Source organism: Orcinus orca, chromosome 1 (assembly GCF_937001465.1).
Source record: "Orcinus orca chromosome 1, mOrcOrc1.1, whole genome shotgun sequence".
NCBI lineage: Eukaryota > Metazoa > Chordata > Mammalia > Artiodactyla > Delphinidae > Orcinus > Orcinus orca.
Window position 1 is genome coordinate 37,182,213 of NC_064559.1, and position 17,985 is coordinate 37,200,197.

The 17,985-nt window shown below is 39.1% G+C and overlaps 1 protein-coding gene across 30 annotated transcripts in view; it reads left to right on the forward strand.

The window, feature by feature from the left end:
- CR1 (complement C3b/C4b receptor 1 (Knops blood group)) overlaps positions 1 to 17,985 on the forward strand; it is a 276,865-nt gene that overhangs the window by 55,768 nt on the left and 203,112 nt on the right. For 15 of the 30 annotated variants that reach the window (XM_049702830.1, XM_049702725.1, XM_049702719.1 and 12 more), the window contains exons 10-19: positions 1,497 to 1,676; positions 2,270 to 2,369; positions 5,520 to 5,605; positions 7,680 to 8,078; positions 10,759 to 10,935; positions 11,025 to 11,127; positions 12,327 to 12,412; positions 14,223 to 14,441; positions 16,459 to 16,638; positions 17,232 to 17,331. In XM_049702830.1, the coding sequence (XP_049558787.1) occupies positions 1,497 to 1,676; positions 2,270 to 2,369; positions 5,520 to 5,605; positions 7,680 to 8,078; positions 10,759 to 10,935; positions 11,025 to 11,127; positions 12,327 to 12,412; positions 14,223 to 14,441; positions 16,459 to 16,638; positions 17,232 to 17,331 (1,630 nt within the window). The remainder of the gene's footprint in view (positions 1 to 1,496; positions 1,677 to 2,269; positions 2,370 to 5,519; positions 5,606 to 7,679; positions 8,079 to 10,758; positions 10,936 to 11,024; positions 11,128 to 12,326; positions 12,413 to 14,222; positions 14,442 to 16,458; positions 16,639 to 17,231; positions 17,332 to 17,985) is intronic. The other 15 variants (XM_049702763.1, XM_049702756.1, XM_049702740.1 and 12 more) reach the window with 15 other exon arrangements.

A 17,985-nucleotide genomic window follows, 5' to 3' on the forward strand; every position in this document is an offset into this window, starting at 1 on the left:
CTGTTGAAGTTTTCCCTCTTTGGTGGAAAGAAAAAGCAAAGCAATGTGAACTCAAGGGAAAAATGCAAAATAGAGTGTTTATTTCTAAGGTCTGGAGAAGGTATCCTAAGGTATCCAATACCACTATGACACCCACACTCAGGCAGTGAAGAAGGAAGGGGAAAGTAAATTGTCAAAGTGACCCTAGTCCCGGCATAACATACTGACTGCTGAGGAACTCTGAAATAAAAGAGCAGTTCTGAAAGGAAAGGGACCAAGAATGGATATTCAGAAGTCATTTTTGCCCTCACTCTCCTTCTGTAACACCATGGCTTCAGCTTGGGGTGTCCCTATGAGGCTGTTTACAAACACAGACACCTAGTTCAGATTCACTACATCGAAAGTGAAAGGCAATCTTCCCCTAAGTTCTATGACTTTTTTCACCAGTACCCTATGCTGAGATGGCAGTCCTAGTTTTATCAGCTCGATTTTTTAGACTGGAGACCTGCCAGACCATCTTCATGTGTGATTTGGCCTTGGGTAGTAGATTTTAGTCATAAGGGGAACTCCTTGAACTAGAAGCTAGTATAGCTAATATTCAAGCTCTAAAATGAAAAGAAACAGGCAATATAGATGGATGTATTTCCTGTGAAGCCACCTTGAAAATAAGCCAAATTTTCATATTGAGAAAAATCACTTAATTATATGTTAAAGAAATGAGAAATTGGTTTGCAAGTCTTCATACAGAGAATTATCTGGGTGCAGAATTGGCCCTAGCATAGCTTTTACTCTTTGAAAAAATAATTGAAAGGGAGGTGGAGGACAGCTGGAATAGAAACTAAAAGAGAAGTTAGTGTCAAAACCAAGTGGAAACGATTTCTATTTTTCCAAACATATACACTTTTTTGATTTCATACTACTTGAATCCAAAGTGAGTTTTCACTTCTCAAACCTAGAGCTTTAGGTGTAGGGGCTTGGAGCTAAAGCTAGAATTTGATTCAACATATACTTCACACAATGTTTCTGTTTTTGTTTTGTTGTTGTTTTTATTTTGAAGAGATGCTGTTTATTTCCTTGTTGTGTTGAAATAGCCAGCTTAGGAATCACACCTAGAAAGTGGTGGCTGCCTCCTAGTTTCAAAAAACATCTTGAGTCGTCCATTCTTGCTTGTAAGCATGGGTTTTGATACACTGAAGTACAAAGAAACCAGACCAGGTGTAACCTGGGCAGAAACACTCCTCTGTCTCCCTAAAAATGTGAAAAATTGAATTGGAGCTGTCTTTTACAGTAAATGATATGAGTAAAATGCCCAGATAGCAAAATAGCCTTCCGGATAGTATATTTTCTAATGGGCACATGCTAATGGAACTTTCCCTTCAAAGATTACAAGGAAATTATCTTTCCACAACTAAAAGTTTCTTTTGTTCTGATATCAAATCTAACAAGAAAGAGAAAAGGAAGAATGGCCTTGGGTATCTTTTTGTTAACTCTGATGTTCTTGATTTTTTGGTCTCTAGGTCACTGTAACACCCCAGATCACTTTCAGTTTGCCAAGTTGAAACTCCAGACCAATGAATCTGAGTTTCCCATTGGGACATCTTTAAAGTATGAATGCCGCCCTGGGTACCACAGGAAGTCATTCTCTATCACGTGTCTACAAAACCTCACGTGGTCAAGTGCCAAAGATGTCTGTAAACGTGAGTAAGCCCTGCATTGGAGCGTTCCTATGTTTGTCAAAGTATCTCTAGGATATTATTTAATTTCTCCAAATTTTAGAGATAAGAAAACTTTGTCAAACATGTTCACATAGGTGGAGGTCAGAGTTGGTCTTGTAGGTCACCCCTAATTATTGGTTGAAATGCTTGTCTCCTGAGAATGTTTCAAGGAATATTTGCAGGAGAACTCCATGTTTTTTATGGGGTAGTGAATAATGAATTACTCCAGATCAGGAAAAAAAATCTGTAAGGAGACATAAACTGTTTGAATAACGAGGTAATAAAAACTTTTATACTGGTGGGATATAAGGCCACAAATGACCTTTATATTTAGATAAGAGATTTGAGGCACAGATAGGAGAGATTTAGAGGGGAGGTCTCTTTGAAAGTGGTGCTTAGTGGGTGGCTGATCCCGAGGCAGTCTGGTGAGGCTCCTCAAGGTGAAAAAATCTGTAGAACCATCAGAATTGCATGTGCTCTTCAGAAAGCTGCAGTCAGGTGGGGACTAACTTGTTATACACTAACAAAAGTTCAAATTACTCTTCCTGGCTCCAAAATTCTCTTTCTTTCCCAAGGTAAATCATGTAATACTCCTCCAGATCCTGTGAACGGTGTGGTGCACATAGATACAGACACCCAGTTCGGATCCAGAATCATTTTTGCTTGTAATAGAGGGTGAGTGGGCAGGACCATCTCTTGGTTCAAGAGTTCCAGGACAGCGATACTACCTTCTGGTCCTATCTTGGAAAAGAGGACTAGGCTATTACCATCTGTTCTCAAGAAGCTTGAACATAGGTGTTTAACTCCTAATTGAAATGGACAAAGGTATGACAAGATTTGAGGGGAAATCTGTCTCCTTGCTGGAAACCAGGACAGTACATACAAGAAAAGTGAGGTATTCACCAGGTAGAAAGGAAGAAAATGGGGGGAGGGCATAGTCAAACCGTACAAACAGCGCTTGCCTAGAGCAGGCATTGCTGAAAGAAAGGGGAAGGCCACGGAGCCACTGTGTAGAAAGCAGATCTTATAAGGTAACTGCACTCTTCGTTTGCTAGGGCTGCCATAACAAAGTAGGACAAACTGGGTATCTCAGAACAGCAACAAAAGTTTATTCTCTCAAGGTTCTGGAAGTTAGAGGTCCAAAATCAAGGTGCAGGCAGGACATGTTCCCTCCAGAGCCTCTGAGGGAGGATCCCTCCTTGCCTCTTCCAGATTATGGTGACCTCAGGGCTTCCTTGGCGTGTGGCGCATCACTCCCGTTTTTGCCCCTGTCTTCCCATTGCCATCTTCATTCTGTGTCTGTGTCTTCACATGGCACTCTCCTCTCTGTGTGGGTCTATGTCCAAAGTGCTCTCTTTTTGTAAGGACTCCAGTCATATTGGATTAGGGCCCACTCTAATAACCTCATCTTAACATGATTATATCTGCAAAGGCCCTATTTCCTAAAAAGGTCACATTCATGGGGATTGGGGGCTAGGGCTTCGACATACTTTTGGGGGTGCACTGCTCAACCCATAACAGAGTCCCCTGTGAAAATGTCAGACATAAAGTGTTTACTGGGCAGCAGTCCCACCCACAAGGGTGCTTACCCTTGCTCAGTCTCAACCCCACTCCCAGTGGGAGCAGCTGAACCAGTTAGAGAATATGGGCTAAATTTGCACTGCCATGATAAACACTGAAAAGGAACTTGTGGCCTTCAGCATATTTGCTAACCAAGGCCTTACAGATCATAGTACCTATAATCTGACAAAGTAAAATTAGAGTAAATCTAAACACTTCTGTCTTTCTCCGAGCATTTTTAAGTACAATCTATAAATTCTCTGTCTGTACCCTCTTTATATTGTATTACGGAATAAGAGTGAACCTCCCAATGGTATAAAATAGAAAACCGTTGAGCTTATGATATGTTACAGGAAATTAATGTAAAAAGAGCAATCTGAAAAATCAGAAGAATTGTCCTCTTACAAAATAGAGTTACTTCCAAGAAATAAGAGAAACTTTTAGAAATATCTCCTGTTTACGTTTTTAACAAGATTCAGTTGCACGCTGTTTCTGTGAAACTAGTTAGGAAATAGACAATGTTTGCATATGAATGAAAAACACAACTGTCAAACTAAAGAAAAATTCTGTGATAAACACACTGAATATTGTAGAAAATTAAAGCAGAGGGTAAGAAGATAAATTAATCAACTTCTCCCAGCATTAAGTGGAAAAGGATGCAGAAGAAGAGAAAAGAGAAGATATGTCTAAAAGAGTACTGGGATTCAAATTACATGTAACAAAAATTCCAGAAGGGAAAACAATAAGCCCATATTTAGCCATCACTAGGTAATCATCTGTATTTCAGGGATCATGAAAAAAACCTCAAGAATGCAGAAAGGAAATTAATAAATTATAATAGCTGCGAAAGAAATTAATTTGTATTGATATCACATTGATCCTTCACATCACTAAATTGCAGAAGATGGAGTTTCTAATGAGCTAAGCTAGTATTCACATCTAGAGGCTACAGGTGTACAGTAAAGGATAAGCAAGGACCTAAAAATCACACCTGTGTACCTTACAGGAAGCATACTTCCTGGGAGAAGGAAAAAGATAAACTCAGGCAATCCATAAGTATTTTCTTAAAGGATAATGATAAATGCTGGTGAGGTAGAAAATTGCCAAAAATCAAACAAAAGAAAAACAAATTTTTAAAAAAGTTCAAATATTTTCAACAAAGTTATAAAACTTAATACAATGACAGAACTAGTTGTTAAAAAGTGAAATTTGACAATGTAATCATAATCCAATAACAATTTCTGAAGTCATAAAATATATCCATAAAACTAGATAGAAGAAAGCAAAAAAAAAACATAGTCTAGACTTTTATTACATAGGAGATGGGTAGACTGTATATATTTTGACACCAAAATTGAGAAAATAGGGTTGAATACCTGTGTTGTGTATGTATTGGGTTGGCCAAAAAGTTCGCTTAGGTTTTTCCAGAGGATGTAGCGGAAAAACCTGAACGAACTTTTTGGCCAACTCAATATATAACACATGAAATGAAATTTCAAAGGAACAAAAATTGGTTATTTAGCTTCCAAATTATTAGAGCAACTGAAAGAGGTTCACCTATCTGGTTCATGTAGCAAATGAGAGGGAAGAAAAAGGAATAGCATGGACTATATCCATCTCATTCACCAGAAATAAGCCCCCTTATATTTGGGGCAGATCGGCTGTATTCACTGCTATGTGCTTACTACTGAACATCATGAAGGAACATTATGAAGTGATGACAAAAGCAAGATCAACCATACCATTTAGTTCAGTAAATTTGAATGGTTTAATATCCCTGTTAAAAAACAAAAGTTTCCAAATAGGATCAAAAGCATCACAAATCTTGTTGTATTTACAAGAAACATGCCTAAACTAAAATGCCATAGCAGTGTTAATATACAATATGTATATTTATGTATATCAGGAAAATGCAAAAAGAAACTTAAGTAACAATAATAATATAAGAAAAAACAGATTTTAAGAAGAAAATTATCAGGCAGGTCTACAAAAGTATTGTTTTATTTAGGTACTGGGTACAATCCAAAATGAAACCAAGAAATGAAGAAGCAGAGCGAGCCATGAGGAGTTAGAGAGGAAATATTCCTTTCAACAGTGAGAGGATAGAAAAAGAGAAATAAGAAAAGTCAGATAAAACAGGTGGAGTTTAGGCTAGTCCTTGAACTTCTTTCAGATTGTAGCCTTTCAGATTTGCCATGCATGTATGCATGCTGAGGAAATTGATGGGATGTGTACAGCATGCCTATTTTTCATTTTTGGTTTCAGGTATCAACTCATTGGTCACTCAGCTGCTGAATGTATTATCTCAGGCAATACTGTCTTCTGGGATTCAGAGCCACCAATTTGTGAACGTGAGTTGAAATCTCTAGCCCCATTTATTCCATGCTCAATCCTACAGTTGGCCCCTAGAATTACAAAGGATAAATTTCATCCCTTTTGGCAATAGTATCCTTCTGATATTTGAAGAAAACACTCCTACCCTTAAAGGTGCTCACAATGTTCCAAGCTTCTAGTTCCTCCTGATTTTTCCTTATCCTAGGGTATAATTTATTTTAAATAATAGTTTGGAAGTCATTTAGAAGAGCACCCAAATTCTTCTTTTGTTGGTTGAACACCTTCCAGGTTGAAGATTGTTCTCTTTAGTGAAGTAAATGAATACAAGGTTAGTGAAAGTGCCTTCCTTCCTGTCTGTCAGCTCTTAATCCCAGGTCATCTGTTCAAGCGGTGGGCCCTCCCTGCTCTCTTATTCTTTGTCTGGACAGTGACATGCCATCTTTCCCATGAGTTGTTTGGAATATGAACTTTCTACACTTCAGGGCACATAGAGAAAGGAGCAGTTGCAAATTAACAAAGAACATAAAGATATAACCCTGGGTTTGGTGATAATATAAAAAAATCAGCTCGGTTCTTTGTGACCAGCTAGAGGGGTGGGATAGGGAGGGAGGGAGGGAGATGCAATAGGGAGGGGATAGGGGGATATATGTATATGTATAGCTGATTCACTTTGTTATACAGCAGCAACTAACACAACAATGTAAAGCAATTATACTCCAATAAAGATGTTAAAAAAAAAAAAGAAATCGACACTCTCCAACTCAACTGATAGTAGGATAAGTGGTAATGAATTTTCTAACAGGCCAGTACACAGTATGTATCAAAAACCTTAACTGTACGCAAGCCTTTAATCCAGAAATTCTACAGTTCATGACTTTAAAAAATCACTGTGGGTTTCTGCGAGGATTGATGTACAGATGTTGCCTATATTATTATTTTATGATAGTGAAAAATTCAAAAGAATCTAAATATTGTGCATATTTCCAAACAATGTTCTGGAAATAATCTACAAAATAATAATCTTATAAAGGTACATGGAATGTGTTCTAATAAAAAAAGTTTAAAATATGCCGGAATGCATTTGACAAGAGAGAGAACACTTTCAAATGGAATCAGTTAGTATGTTTGTACTCTGAAATATTACTTAGATGACAAAGATATTTTAGAAAAAAAAATGTGTGTTTGTGTATTAATGATTGCACATTAAATAGTTAATAGTGATTCCTTCTAGATAATGGGCTTAAAGGTGATTTTTATTTGTATTTTATAAATTTTCTACAATAAATATGCATCTTCTTAAATATTTTCTTAAGCAAAATTAAATAAATAAGTGTCTACTTTGATATTCATGCCAAAAATGATAGAAATATTTTATGTGCTCAGGAATGATTTAAAGTGCCTAGAAATTATCTGTTACTTGAATATTAGATTAAATTTGTCGATAAGATTATCTGTGCTTCATACCTTTTTAGCGGTAGTGTTTTTGATATATTTTTTCCCACTTCTTCTATATGCTACCTTTTCTTGAGTCAATATTGGCAAAATATATTTTCGTTTCTAACATCCTCATTTTCAAGATTATTAGCATAGAGTAGATACACATTCAGTTATTTTTTTACTTCTGAATCTGTGATTGTTATGTTTGTCATGTGTAATATTGTGTATTTGTGTTTATTTTTTATTAGTTGTACCAGAGCTTTTGGGTTTTATTTATTTGATAGACTATATTGTATGCTATACCATATTAATAACCAATAGAATAAATCCAAATGCCCTCTACAGAGAAAGAATTGAATTAAAAATAGTTAAATAACATATAACTTCTCACTTAAAAGGAGAAGTATGTGGACTATAATAATATATGGATACATTTATTGAAATAGCATTAATTGAGAAGAGCAGAGGTCATAATATTGTGGCTATCTAATCTGCGATTGTGTAAAAACATGTCTGTACATTAGCAAATATTAGACAAGAGCAGAAGTGTTCTGAATAGTGACATTTTGATCATTTTTTAAACTGGTTACCCAAATTCATAATTGGTTATAACTTTAAGAAACTGAGGTTTTAACTTGCTGTCCCTTTTCCCAGGCATTCCTTGTGGGCCACCCCCGGCCATCGCCAATGGAGATTTCATTAGCACCGACAGAGAATACTTTCAATACGGAACAGTGGTGACCTATCGCTGCAATCTTGGAGAGAGAAGGCAGAAGCTGTTTGACCTCGTGGGTGAGCAGTCAATATATTGCACCAGTGAAGACAATCAAGTTGGCATCTGGAGTGGCCCTCCCCCTCAGTGCATTGCACCTAATAAATGCACGCCTCCAGTCATTGAAAATGGAATAAGGATGTCTGAGAACAAAAGCTTATTTTCTTTACGTGAAAGCGTGAGGTTTAGGTGTCAGCCCGGCTTTGCCATGAAAGGACCCTCCACTGTTGAATGCCAGGCCCAAAACAAGTGGGGGCCGGAGTTGCCCAGCTGCTCCAGGGGTGAGTCTGACTGAGGCTTTGAAGGGGCCTACAAATGACGTGAGTTGTAGGAGGATAGGGAGGTTAGTGTCGGTTCTCGGGGGAGGATGTGTGGTGAGCAGTGTGGATGGGTAAATTTTCTTGGGAGGAAACTTTAAATAAAGCAGGTGTGTGTGTATGTGTGTGTGAATGTGTATGTGTTCAAACTCAGAAGCAAAGATACATCTGGGTAAAGAATGTAAAATTTCCTTGGGATGACACTAGTGACATCATCTTTCAGTTCTTTCTTTTTTTCAGTTAAAATAATCTTTTTAAAAAAAATTTATTAATTACTCTTGAGTGTTTTAACTGCGAATATGTAATGACTGATTCTTCTTGTTAGGCACCGCTGTATAATCTATGGATTCACTTAATTTTTTTTTTTATTAAATTTATTTATTTATTTATTTGTTTATTTTTTGGCTGCATTGGGTCTTCGTTGCTGCACGCAGTCTTTCTCTAGTTGCAGTGAGCAGAGGCTACTCTTTGTTGCGGTGCGCGGACTTCTCATTGCGGTGGCTTCTCTTGTGGAGCACGGGCTCTAGGCACACGGACTTCACTAGTTGTGGCACGCGGGTTCAGTAGTAGTGGCTCGCGGGCTGTAGATCGCAGGCTCAGTAGTTGTGGCGCATGGGCTTAGTTGCTCCGCGGCATGTGGGATCTTCGTGGACCAGGGCTCGAATCTGTGTCCCCTGCATTGGCAGGCAGATTCTTAACCACTGTGCCACCAGGGAAGCCCCACTTAATTCTTAAAACAAAGACATGAGGTAGTTACTATTCTTTCCATGTTTTACAGAGAAAGTGAGTCTTAGAGAGATTAGATAACTGTGCAAGATTAAATAGATACTAACTCTGTGAAGACAAGAACCCAAGCCTACCTGACTCCAGAGCCAGGGAAATCGAAAGCTACTCTAGAAATTGCAAGGAGTGAGGGATTTAGTGCAGGTAAGAGAATATAAAGGTGTTAAAAGGGCAGGAAGAGCAAAAGGAGGAAGGCAGTGTTACCAGAGCTCAGGGGGCTGCCATTCCCCCTGGACTAGAGCACAGGCACCTGCACTCACTGAGCATGTATTTCCTCCAGCTGCTCACGCTGCAGAAGCTGCTGCTGCTGCCAGAACGTAGCTGAGGTTGCTGGAGCCTTCAGTCACTGGCATTGATAGAATTAATGTTGCTGCTGCTAAGGAAGAGCCATCAGTTGCCACTTCCTGAGCCTCCTTTACAAGAAGAATGACTTCTATCATCTTCCTACCTTTTAATTTAGTATATATGCCTCCAATTGTCAGAGCTTAACCAGGACCCAGCTGGCAAGGAAGATTAGCAGTTGTACTTTCAGGCTTCTGGCCCCAGCAGTCAAAGGAGAATGCAGAAGTGTAAGGCTGGGAGTCAACAGAGATTTAACCAGCACAGCACTTAAATGATCCCATCACAGTGCACTTATTAATCAAGGCAAACAAGGGGGTGATGAGCCCTGAAACTGGGTGCTACAGCATCAGAGTATTTACAAAGTCCTTAAGGGGGTCATTTATTCTAGTCCAATGCCCCATTCTATACTTGAGAAAGCTAAAGTCCAGAGAGAGAAACTGACCTGATCTAAGCCAAAATGAAATGACTTTTCATGTTACTACAGTTTTATATAATTTAGGAGATTCCAGTGCATTCTGATTCTAAATTCAAACCAAGTGTATAAAGAGACAGAGGCTCAGTTACAACATATGGTATGGAATATGCACTCTCATTGTGAGGGCTGTAGGTTTTTTAGAAGATTTCATTCAATGGTTGCCCATCTTCTCATTGGAATGAAGTGAATGGTTAAGCAGGACCTGGCCCTGTAGAGTGCAGAAAGGAGACTTATCTTCTCCACCAACCCATGTCAGGTGGCGTGACCACTGGAGAGGAGCTGGAAAGAGATGAGAAGAGATGTATGAATCTTGTTTGTCACAGCAGAGTGTGATAGGTGATTGGGAAATCTGTTGGATGAGATTTGGGCTCAAGCTTTCCTTATTGCCATAAAGGCGGATTTAAATTGGTGGTGCCAATAAAAATTAAAATATAAAATTAAAAATCCATCAATAGGGGCTTCCCTGGTGGCGCAGTGGTTGAGAGTCCGCCTGCCGAGGTAGGGGACACGGGTTTGAGCCCCGGTCTGGGAAGATCCCACATGCCGCGGAGCGGCTGGGCCCGTGAGCCATGGCCGCTGAGCCTGCACGTCCGGAGCCTGTGCTCCGCAACAGGAGAGGCCATAACAGTGCGAGGCCCGTCTACTGCAAAAAAAAATAAATAAAATCCATCAATCTAACAACTGTGTACTAAGTGAACAATAAAAGGAAGAATTGTGTAGGGGAACTGTTCGTTGTGTCATCTTGGGTGTGTACTTTAGATGGAAAGCCATGAACTGAAGATGTCTCAGTTCTAGTCACTGTCCTGCAGTGTATCAGTTCTATGACTTTTCGCAAGACTCTCTCTCTCTCTCTCTCTCTCTCTCTCTCTGTGTCTCTGTCTCTGTTCAATTTTGCCATCAATAAAACGAGTGTTTTATTGTTAGTGTTAGTCTACCAGATTTTTAAAAACAAATAGATTTATGCTGTTGATTGTCTTAGCCAGTTTACCACTGAGGAAAAGTTATTTTCACACAATTAACAGCACTTTGGTTCTCTTTCCCTAGTATGTCAGCCACCTCCAAAAGTCCCGCATGGTAAACACACCCCAAGCCACAGGAACAACTTTTCTTCTGGGCAGGAAGTGTTCTACAGCTGTGAGCCTGGCTATGATCTCAGAGGGGCTGCTTCTCTGCATTGTACGCCCCAGGGAGACTGGAGCCCGTCAGCCCCCAAATGTGCAGGTGCCTATACTGTCATCTTGTATGTGGATCAGTCTCTTTGTCCCTCACAGGAACATCTCACTCCTGTGTGTGTGTGTTTTTTTTCCTAGTGAAATCATGTGCTGACTTCCTGGACCAGTTACCTAATGGACATGTACTCTTTCCACTTAATTTTCAGCTTGGAGCAAAAGTATCCTTCGTTTGTGATGAGGGGTGAGTGTGAGTTTGCCTGGCCTACCGAGCACTGAAACTGAGGTCAATTCAAAAAGGCAAGGTTTAGTGTGATTTTTAAAATAGGAAATACTCAGGGATGTTAAATTTGGGGAGTGTATATGGGAAGTTAAGAGTAAGGAACAGGTGTAACTAATAACATAAGATATGAAGGAAAAACTGAAACGTATATTAGCTGGCATGCTTAAACACAAATACAACTACTGTTTAAGAGTATACATAGGTGACACATTAAGTGAAAAAATCATATTTTCCAAGCATAAAAGAAAAAGAGTAATTTGGAGAGTTCCAGAAAAAGTTTGATATGTGACAAAAATCTTATTAAAAATAAGATCATTTAAGAATTGTTTCAGAAAAATTTTTAACCATCCAAAGTGAATTTTGTAATAAGAGAGAAAGTATAAGAATAAGCATTTTTCATCCAGTCATATATCACCTGGTTGATAACAGGCCAAGGGCTCTGAAATGGTATTATGGTGGCTGATATTAAAGTTTTAAGTAAGGTCATTCACTTGACCTTACACAGCATGCACATCTCTACATAGGAAGTATCAAGCATGGGCAACAAAGTACCTGATCTCAAAATGTTCCAAAGAATCCTTGACAGGCACCAAATAACATTTAGGAGAATTTTGTACAAGAGTCATTTCCAATCTCCTTTCGTTTTTCCCCCCAGAACATTCACGCTTACTCTTCCGTAGCCCAGCGTGCTGTTGTGAGCCTTCTGCATAACCACCACAAATATAGAGACAAAAGAACAATCTTTGTTCTCTTTCCAGCTATTCTCTGCTTGTCCAATGCAAACTGGGAGCTGTTTTACTAGCTGTTCCAGTGTCATCACTTGGAGGATGTTTTATTCCAATAATGACTAAGTAGATTTATCAGCTTTACCGTGGGATGCACAGTGACAGACTGATTTCTCTGAGCCTAGGTCCAGGATCACGGCGATGGCAGCTGTGCTACAACTGCCTTCTTCAACTTAGGCTGGGACTATATTATGTGACCACGTGACTGTGCTTTGCTGTTCTCCCTCACTGGAAGCTGTGACTTTTCCAGATTGATGTGGCCTCTGAACCTCTGCCACCTGCTGGTTTCAGATCCTCAAAATGCTGAGATTACTGCAAATGGAATGGCATTTTGGCTTAAGCAGCTCACATATTCACTACCATTTTCTTCCTTAGATTCCAGTTAAAAGGCAGTTCTGCTAGTTACTGTGTCTTGGTTGGAATGGAAAGCCTTTGGAACAGCAGCATTCCTGTGTGTGAACGTGAGTAGAAGGGATATCACTTCAGGCCAATCTCTCCCTTTAATCTATTTGGTAATTTGACCCATGGCCTCCCCAGCCGTGGTTCTTCTATTTTCTAATCTGAATTATTGATAAATAGTTGCTTATTTTAATAGCATTTTATTGTGGATCAATTTGTTGTGATGCACTTTGTTGTGCATCATGTGTTTTGAGAACTATCTGATCAATCTCTGTCAGTTAGAATTCTTTGTTTTACGTGATAAATCCTGCTGTAGTTTGTCTCTGAATCAGGAGAGATTAGCTAACGTGAAGCTTTGACAAATTTCTTTCTTTCTTTTTTCCTTCCTTCCTTCTTCCTTTTTCTTTTTTATGCCATCAAGGTGAAGTCATCTACAATATTCCTGTCTATTTGCTAATATACAAATATGAAACATTCATTCATTCAATTATTTATTGAGCACATACTATGTGCTTGATGTTCTTCCAGGCACCGGTGTTACAGCAGTGAACAAGATTAGCAAATTCCCTGTCCCATGTTATTTATACTCAAGTGGGAAGATGTACAAGAAAGAAAATAAATTAAATCTTATGGAGATGATAGGTCAGAGCAATGCAGAAATGAGGGGAAAGTGGGGAACAGCATTACACAGGGTGAGCAGTTTAATACTCCTTAAACTCTCAAAATTTGCATCTAAATAAATTATGCAAAGATTCAGAAATAATAAGCTGATTAAAAAATGAGTCTCCTATATGCAATGCCACCACTGATTTCTCCTAGTCCACCCATTTGTATTTTCCCCAATAGAAGATAGAACTTTGCCTCATCACTTGATCCTAAAGATTGGAAAATATATAAATTTTAAACTAATCCAAATTTTACTAAAATGTTTATGTTGCAAGAAATCTGCTCAGTTATCCTATGACACATTTTATAGTAAAACTTTATTAAAAAAACATAACTTCTGTATAGATCCTGTCATCCAAGAAACCCAACTTTCACTGAAGTAACATGACAAATGGCTGTCCACTGGCCTGGGTTAGAGCTCAGTTACTGATTGTACTATTCCTCTTACTTTTCATGACTGTTTCTAATTTAAGCAGCTTCTTACAAATCCCAAGCCTAATAAGAAACACTAAATAGAAATAAGGAAAGGACTGTTTAAACAGACAAGCAGATACCAGAAAGAAGTAACAATTTGAATCCTGACGGAAAGTAAAGAAATAAAAATAATAATAAGCAATCCCATGCATCAAAAAAAACAATAACAAAACAGTATGGATCATTTAGAGTTTTTACAATGAACCGTATATGTTTCAATTCATTGTGACAGCACTACTGTCCTAATCGGTTGATGGTCACTATGGGTAAGTTATTAAGGAAAGGTTTCATATGATTAGGTGATTAGTACATATGGAATACATTGTAGAAATATTTCCTGAGAATGTAAGTTCCCTGGAGAACAGAGACTTTATCTGTGCTCTTCACCATTTCATCCAGCCGGCCCTGACGAGTGGCTGACACAGAATAAGTGCCCAATGTGTTGATTAAATGAATGAGTTACTCTCCAATAGATTCTCTTTCTTCTTTAAAAGTTTTGGTACGTAATTAAAGGTGTAAAGTTTCTATCATCCAGAAAACTTAAAAGTCTGGAAGATTCAGGATAGGCAAATTCTTTTGTACTTTTTCAATTAAAAAAAAATGGGATTGAAATCTCACTTCACTTAGTCCATTCAGTGTTTTTAGGTAGTACCAACTATAACACCCAATGACTATAGATTACCTGTGGTGAAAACTCATGAATGACACTTAGAGCTTTTGCCTTCTTTCCAGAAATCTTGTGTCCAAATCCTCCTGATATCCTTAATGGGAGACACACAGGCAAACCTCTGGAAGTCTTTCCTTTTGGAAAAGAAGTCACTTACACATGTGACCCGCACCCAGAGAGAGGGATGATCTTCAGCCTCACTGGGGAGAGCACCATCCGCTGTACCAGTGACAGTCAAGGGAACGGAATTTGGAGCAGCCCTGCCCCTCGCTGTGGACCTCCAGGTTACTGCGTGCTACCCCACATTCCAAATGGATTCAGAATATCTATACCAGACTCTCCAAGTTTCCGTAATTACAATGTGGTGTTTATTTGTGCACTCGATACACTTAAATGCCAAAACAATAATAAATGGTTTTAAGATACATCAACATGTAAGATTCTGATGATCTTTGCTTCTAGAGGGCTGGTGAAAAGCAATGGAGGAAGTGGGTGGCAGTTCTAGTTCTAATTAGAATTAGAAGGAAAATGTTTTCAAAGCATAGGAACTGAAAGCAAATACCTATGAACCTTAACTAGCATAAGTTGTACCATCTTCACAGGTTTTGGAGAGAAGCACAGACCAGCAGAGAACAAAGCCTGGCAAAATCGCTTTTAATTACCTATTTGTCCAGAGACCACTGTGTGTTCTCTCTGAAAACCGGGCTGCATTGTAAACAAAACACAAAGATTCTTTTAGCCAGTATGGGCTAAGTTCTAAGTTAAGATAAGGCTTACTTGCTCCTTAGCCCCGCACTAATTTCAGCTGTTGAAGTTTTCCCTCTTTGGTGGAAAGAAAAAGCAAAGCAATGTGAACTCAAGGGAAAAATGCAAAATAGAGTGTTTATTTCTAAGGTCTGGAGAAGGTATCCTAAGGTATCCAATACCACTATGACACCCACACTCAGGCAGTGAAGAAGGAAGGGGAAAGTAAATTGTCAAAGTGACCCTAGTCCCGGCATAACATACTGACTGCTGAGGAACTCTGAAATAAAAGAGCAGTTCTGAAAGGAAAGGGACCAAGAATGGATATTCAGAAGTCATTTTTGCCCTCACTCTCCTTCTGTAACACCATGGCTTCAGCTTGGGGTGTCCCTATGAGGCTGTTTACAAACACAGACACCTAGTTCAGATTCACTACATCGAAAGTGAAAGGCAATCTTCCCCTAAGTTCTATGACTTTTTTCACCAGTACCCTATGCTGAGATGGCAGTCCTAGTTTTATCAGCTAGATTTTTTAGACTGGAGACCTGCCAGACCATCTTCATGTGTGATTTGGCCTTGGGTAGTAGATTTTAGTCATAAGGGGAACTCCTTGAACTAGAAGCTAGTATAGCTAATATTCAAGCTCTAAAATGAAAAGAAACAGGCAATATAGATGGATGTATTTCCTGTGAAGCCACCTTGAAAATAAGCCAAATTTTCATATTGAGAAAAATCACTTAATTATATGTTAAAGAAATGAGAAATTGGTTTGCAAGTCTTCATACAGAGAATTATCTGGGTGCAGAATTGGCCCTAGCATAGCTTTTACTCTTTGAAAAAATAATTGAAAGGGAGGTGGAGGACAGCTGGAATAGAAACTAAAAGAGAAGTTAGTGTCAAAACCAAGTGGAAACGATTTCTATTTTTCCAAACATATACACTTTTTTGATTTCATACTACTTGAATCCAAAGTGAGTTTTCACTTCTCAAACCTAGAGCTTTAGGTGTAGGGGCTTGGAGCTAAAGCTAGAATTTGATTCAACATATACTTCACACAATGTTTCTGTTTTTGTTTTGTTGTTGTTTTTATTTTGAAGAGATGCTGTTTATTTCCTTGTTGTGTTGAAATAGCCAGCTTAGGAATCACACCTAGAAAGTGGTGGCTGCCTCCTAGTTTCAAAAAACATCTTGAGTCGTCCATTCTTGCTTGTAAGCATGGGTTTTGATACACTGAAGTACAAAGAAACCAGACCAGGTGTAACCTGGGCAGAAACACTCCTCTGTCTCCCTAAAAATGTGAAAAATTGAATTGGAGCTGTCTTTTACAGTAAATGATATGAGTAAAATGCCCAGATAGCAAAATAGCCTTCCGGATAGTATATTTTCTAATGGGCACATGCTAATGGAACTTTCCCTTCAAAGATTACAAGGAAATTATCTTTCCACAACTAAAAGTTTCTTTTGTTCTGATATCAAATCTAACAAGAAAGAGAAAAGGAAGAATGGCCTTGGGTATCTTTTTGTTAACTCTGATGTTCTTGATTTTTTGGTCTCTAGGTCACTGTAACACCCCAGATCACTTTCAGTTTGCCAAGTTGAAACTCCAGACCAATGAATCTGAGTTTCCCATTGGGACATCTTTAAAGTATGAATGCCGCCCTGGGTACCACAGGAAGTCATTCTCTATCACGTGTCTACAAAACCTCACGTGGTCAAGTGCCAAAGATGTCTGTAAACGTGAGTAAGCCCTGCATTGGAGCGTTCCTATGTTTGTCAAAGTATCTCTAGGATATTATTTAATTTCTCCAAATTTTAGAGATAAGAAAACTTTGTCAAACATGTTCACATAGGTGGAGGTCAGAGTTGGTCTTGTAGGTCACCCCTAATTATTGGTTGAAATGCTTGTCTCCTGAGAATGTTTCAAGGAATATTTGCAGGAGAACTCCATGTTTTTTATGGGGTAGTGAATAATGAATTACTCCAGATCAGGAAAAAAAATCTGTAAGGAGACATAAACTGTTTGAATAACGAGGTAATAAAAACTTTTATACTGGTGGGATATAAGGCCACAAATGACCTTTATATTTAGATAAGAGATTTGAGGCACAGATAGGAGAGATTTAGAGGGGAGGTCTCTTTGAAAGTGGTGCTTAGTGGGTGGCTGATCCCGAGGCAGTCTGGTGAGGCTCCTCAAGGTGAAAAAATCTGTAGAACCATCAGAATTGCATGTGCTCTTCAGAAAGCTGCAGTCAGGTGGGGACTAACTTGTTATACACTAACAAAAGTTCAAATTACTCTTCCTGGCTCCAAAATTCTCTTTCTTTCCCAAGGTAAATCATGTAATACTCCTCCAGATCCTGTGAACGGTGTGGTGCACATAGATACAGACACCCAGTTCGGATCCAGAATCATTTTTGCTTGTAATAGAGGGTGAGTGGGCAGGACCATCTCTTGGTTCAAGAGTTCCAGGACAGCGATACTACCTTCTGGTCCTATCTTGGAAAAGAGGACTAGGCTATTACCATCTGTTCTCAAGAAGCTTGAACATAGGTGTTTAACTCCTAATTGAAATGGACAAAGGTATGACAAGATTTGAGGGGAAATCTGTCTCCTTGCTGGAAACCAGGACAGTACATACAAGAAAAGTGAGGTATTCACCAGGTAGAAAGGAAGAAAATGGGGGGAGGGCATAGTCAAACCGTACAAACAGCGCTTGCCTAGAGCAGGCATTGCTGAAAGAAAGGGGAAGGCCACGGAGCCACTGTGTAGAAAGCAGATCTTATAAGGTAACTGCACTCTTCGTTTGCTAGGGCTGCCATAACAAAGTAGGACAAACTGGGTATCTCAGAACAGCAACAAAAGTTTATTCTCTCAAGGTTCTGGAAGTTAGAGGTCCAAAATCAAGGTGCAGGCAGGACATGTTCCCTCCAGAGCCTCTGAGGGAGGATCCCTCCTTGCCTCTTCCAGATTATGGTGACCTCAGGGCTTCCTTGGCGTGTGGCGCATCACTCCCGTTTTTGCCCCTGTCTTCCCATTGCCATCTTCATTCTGTGTCTGTGTCTTCACATGGCACTCTCCTCTCTG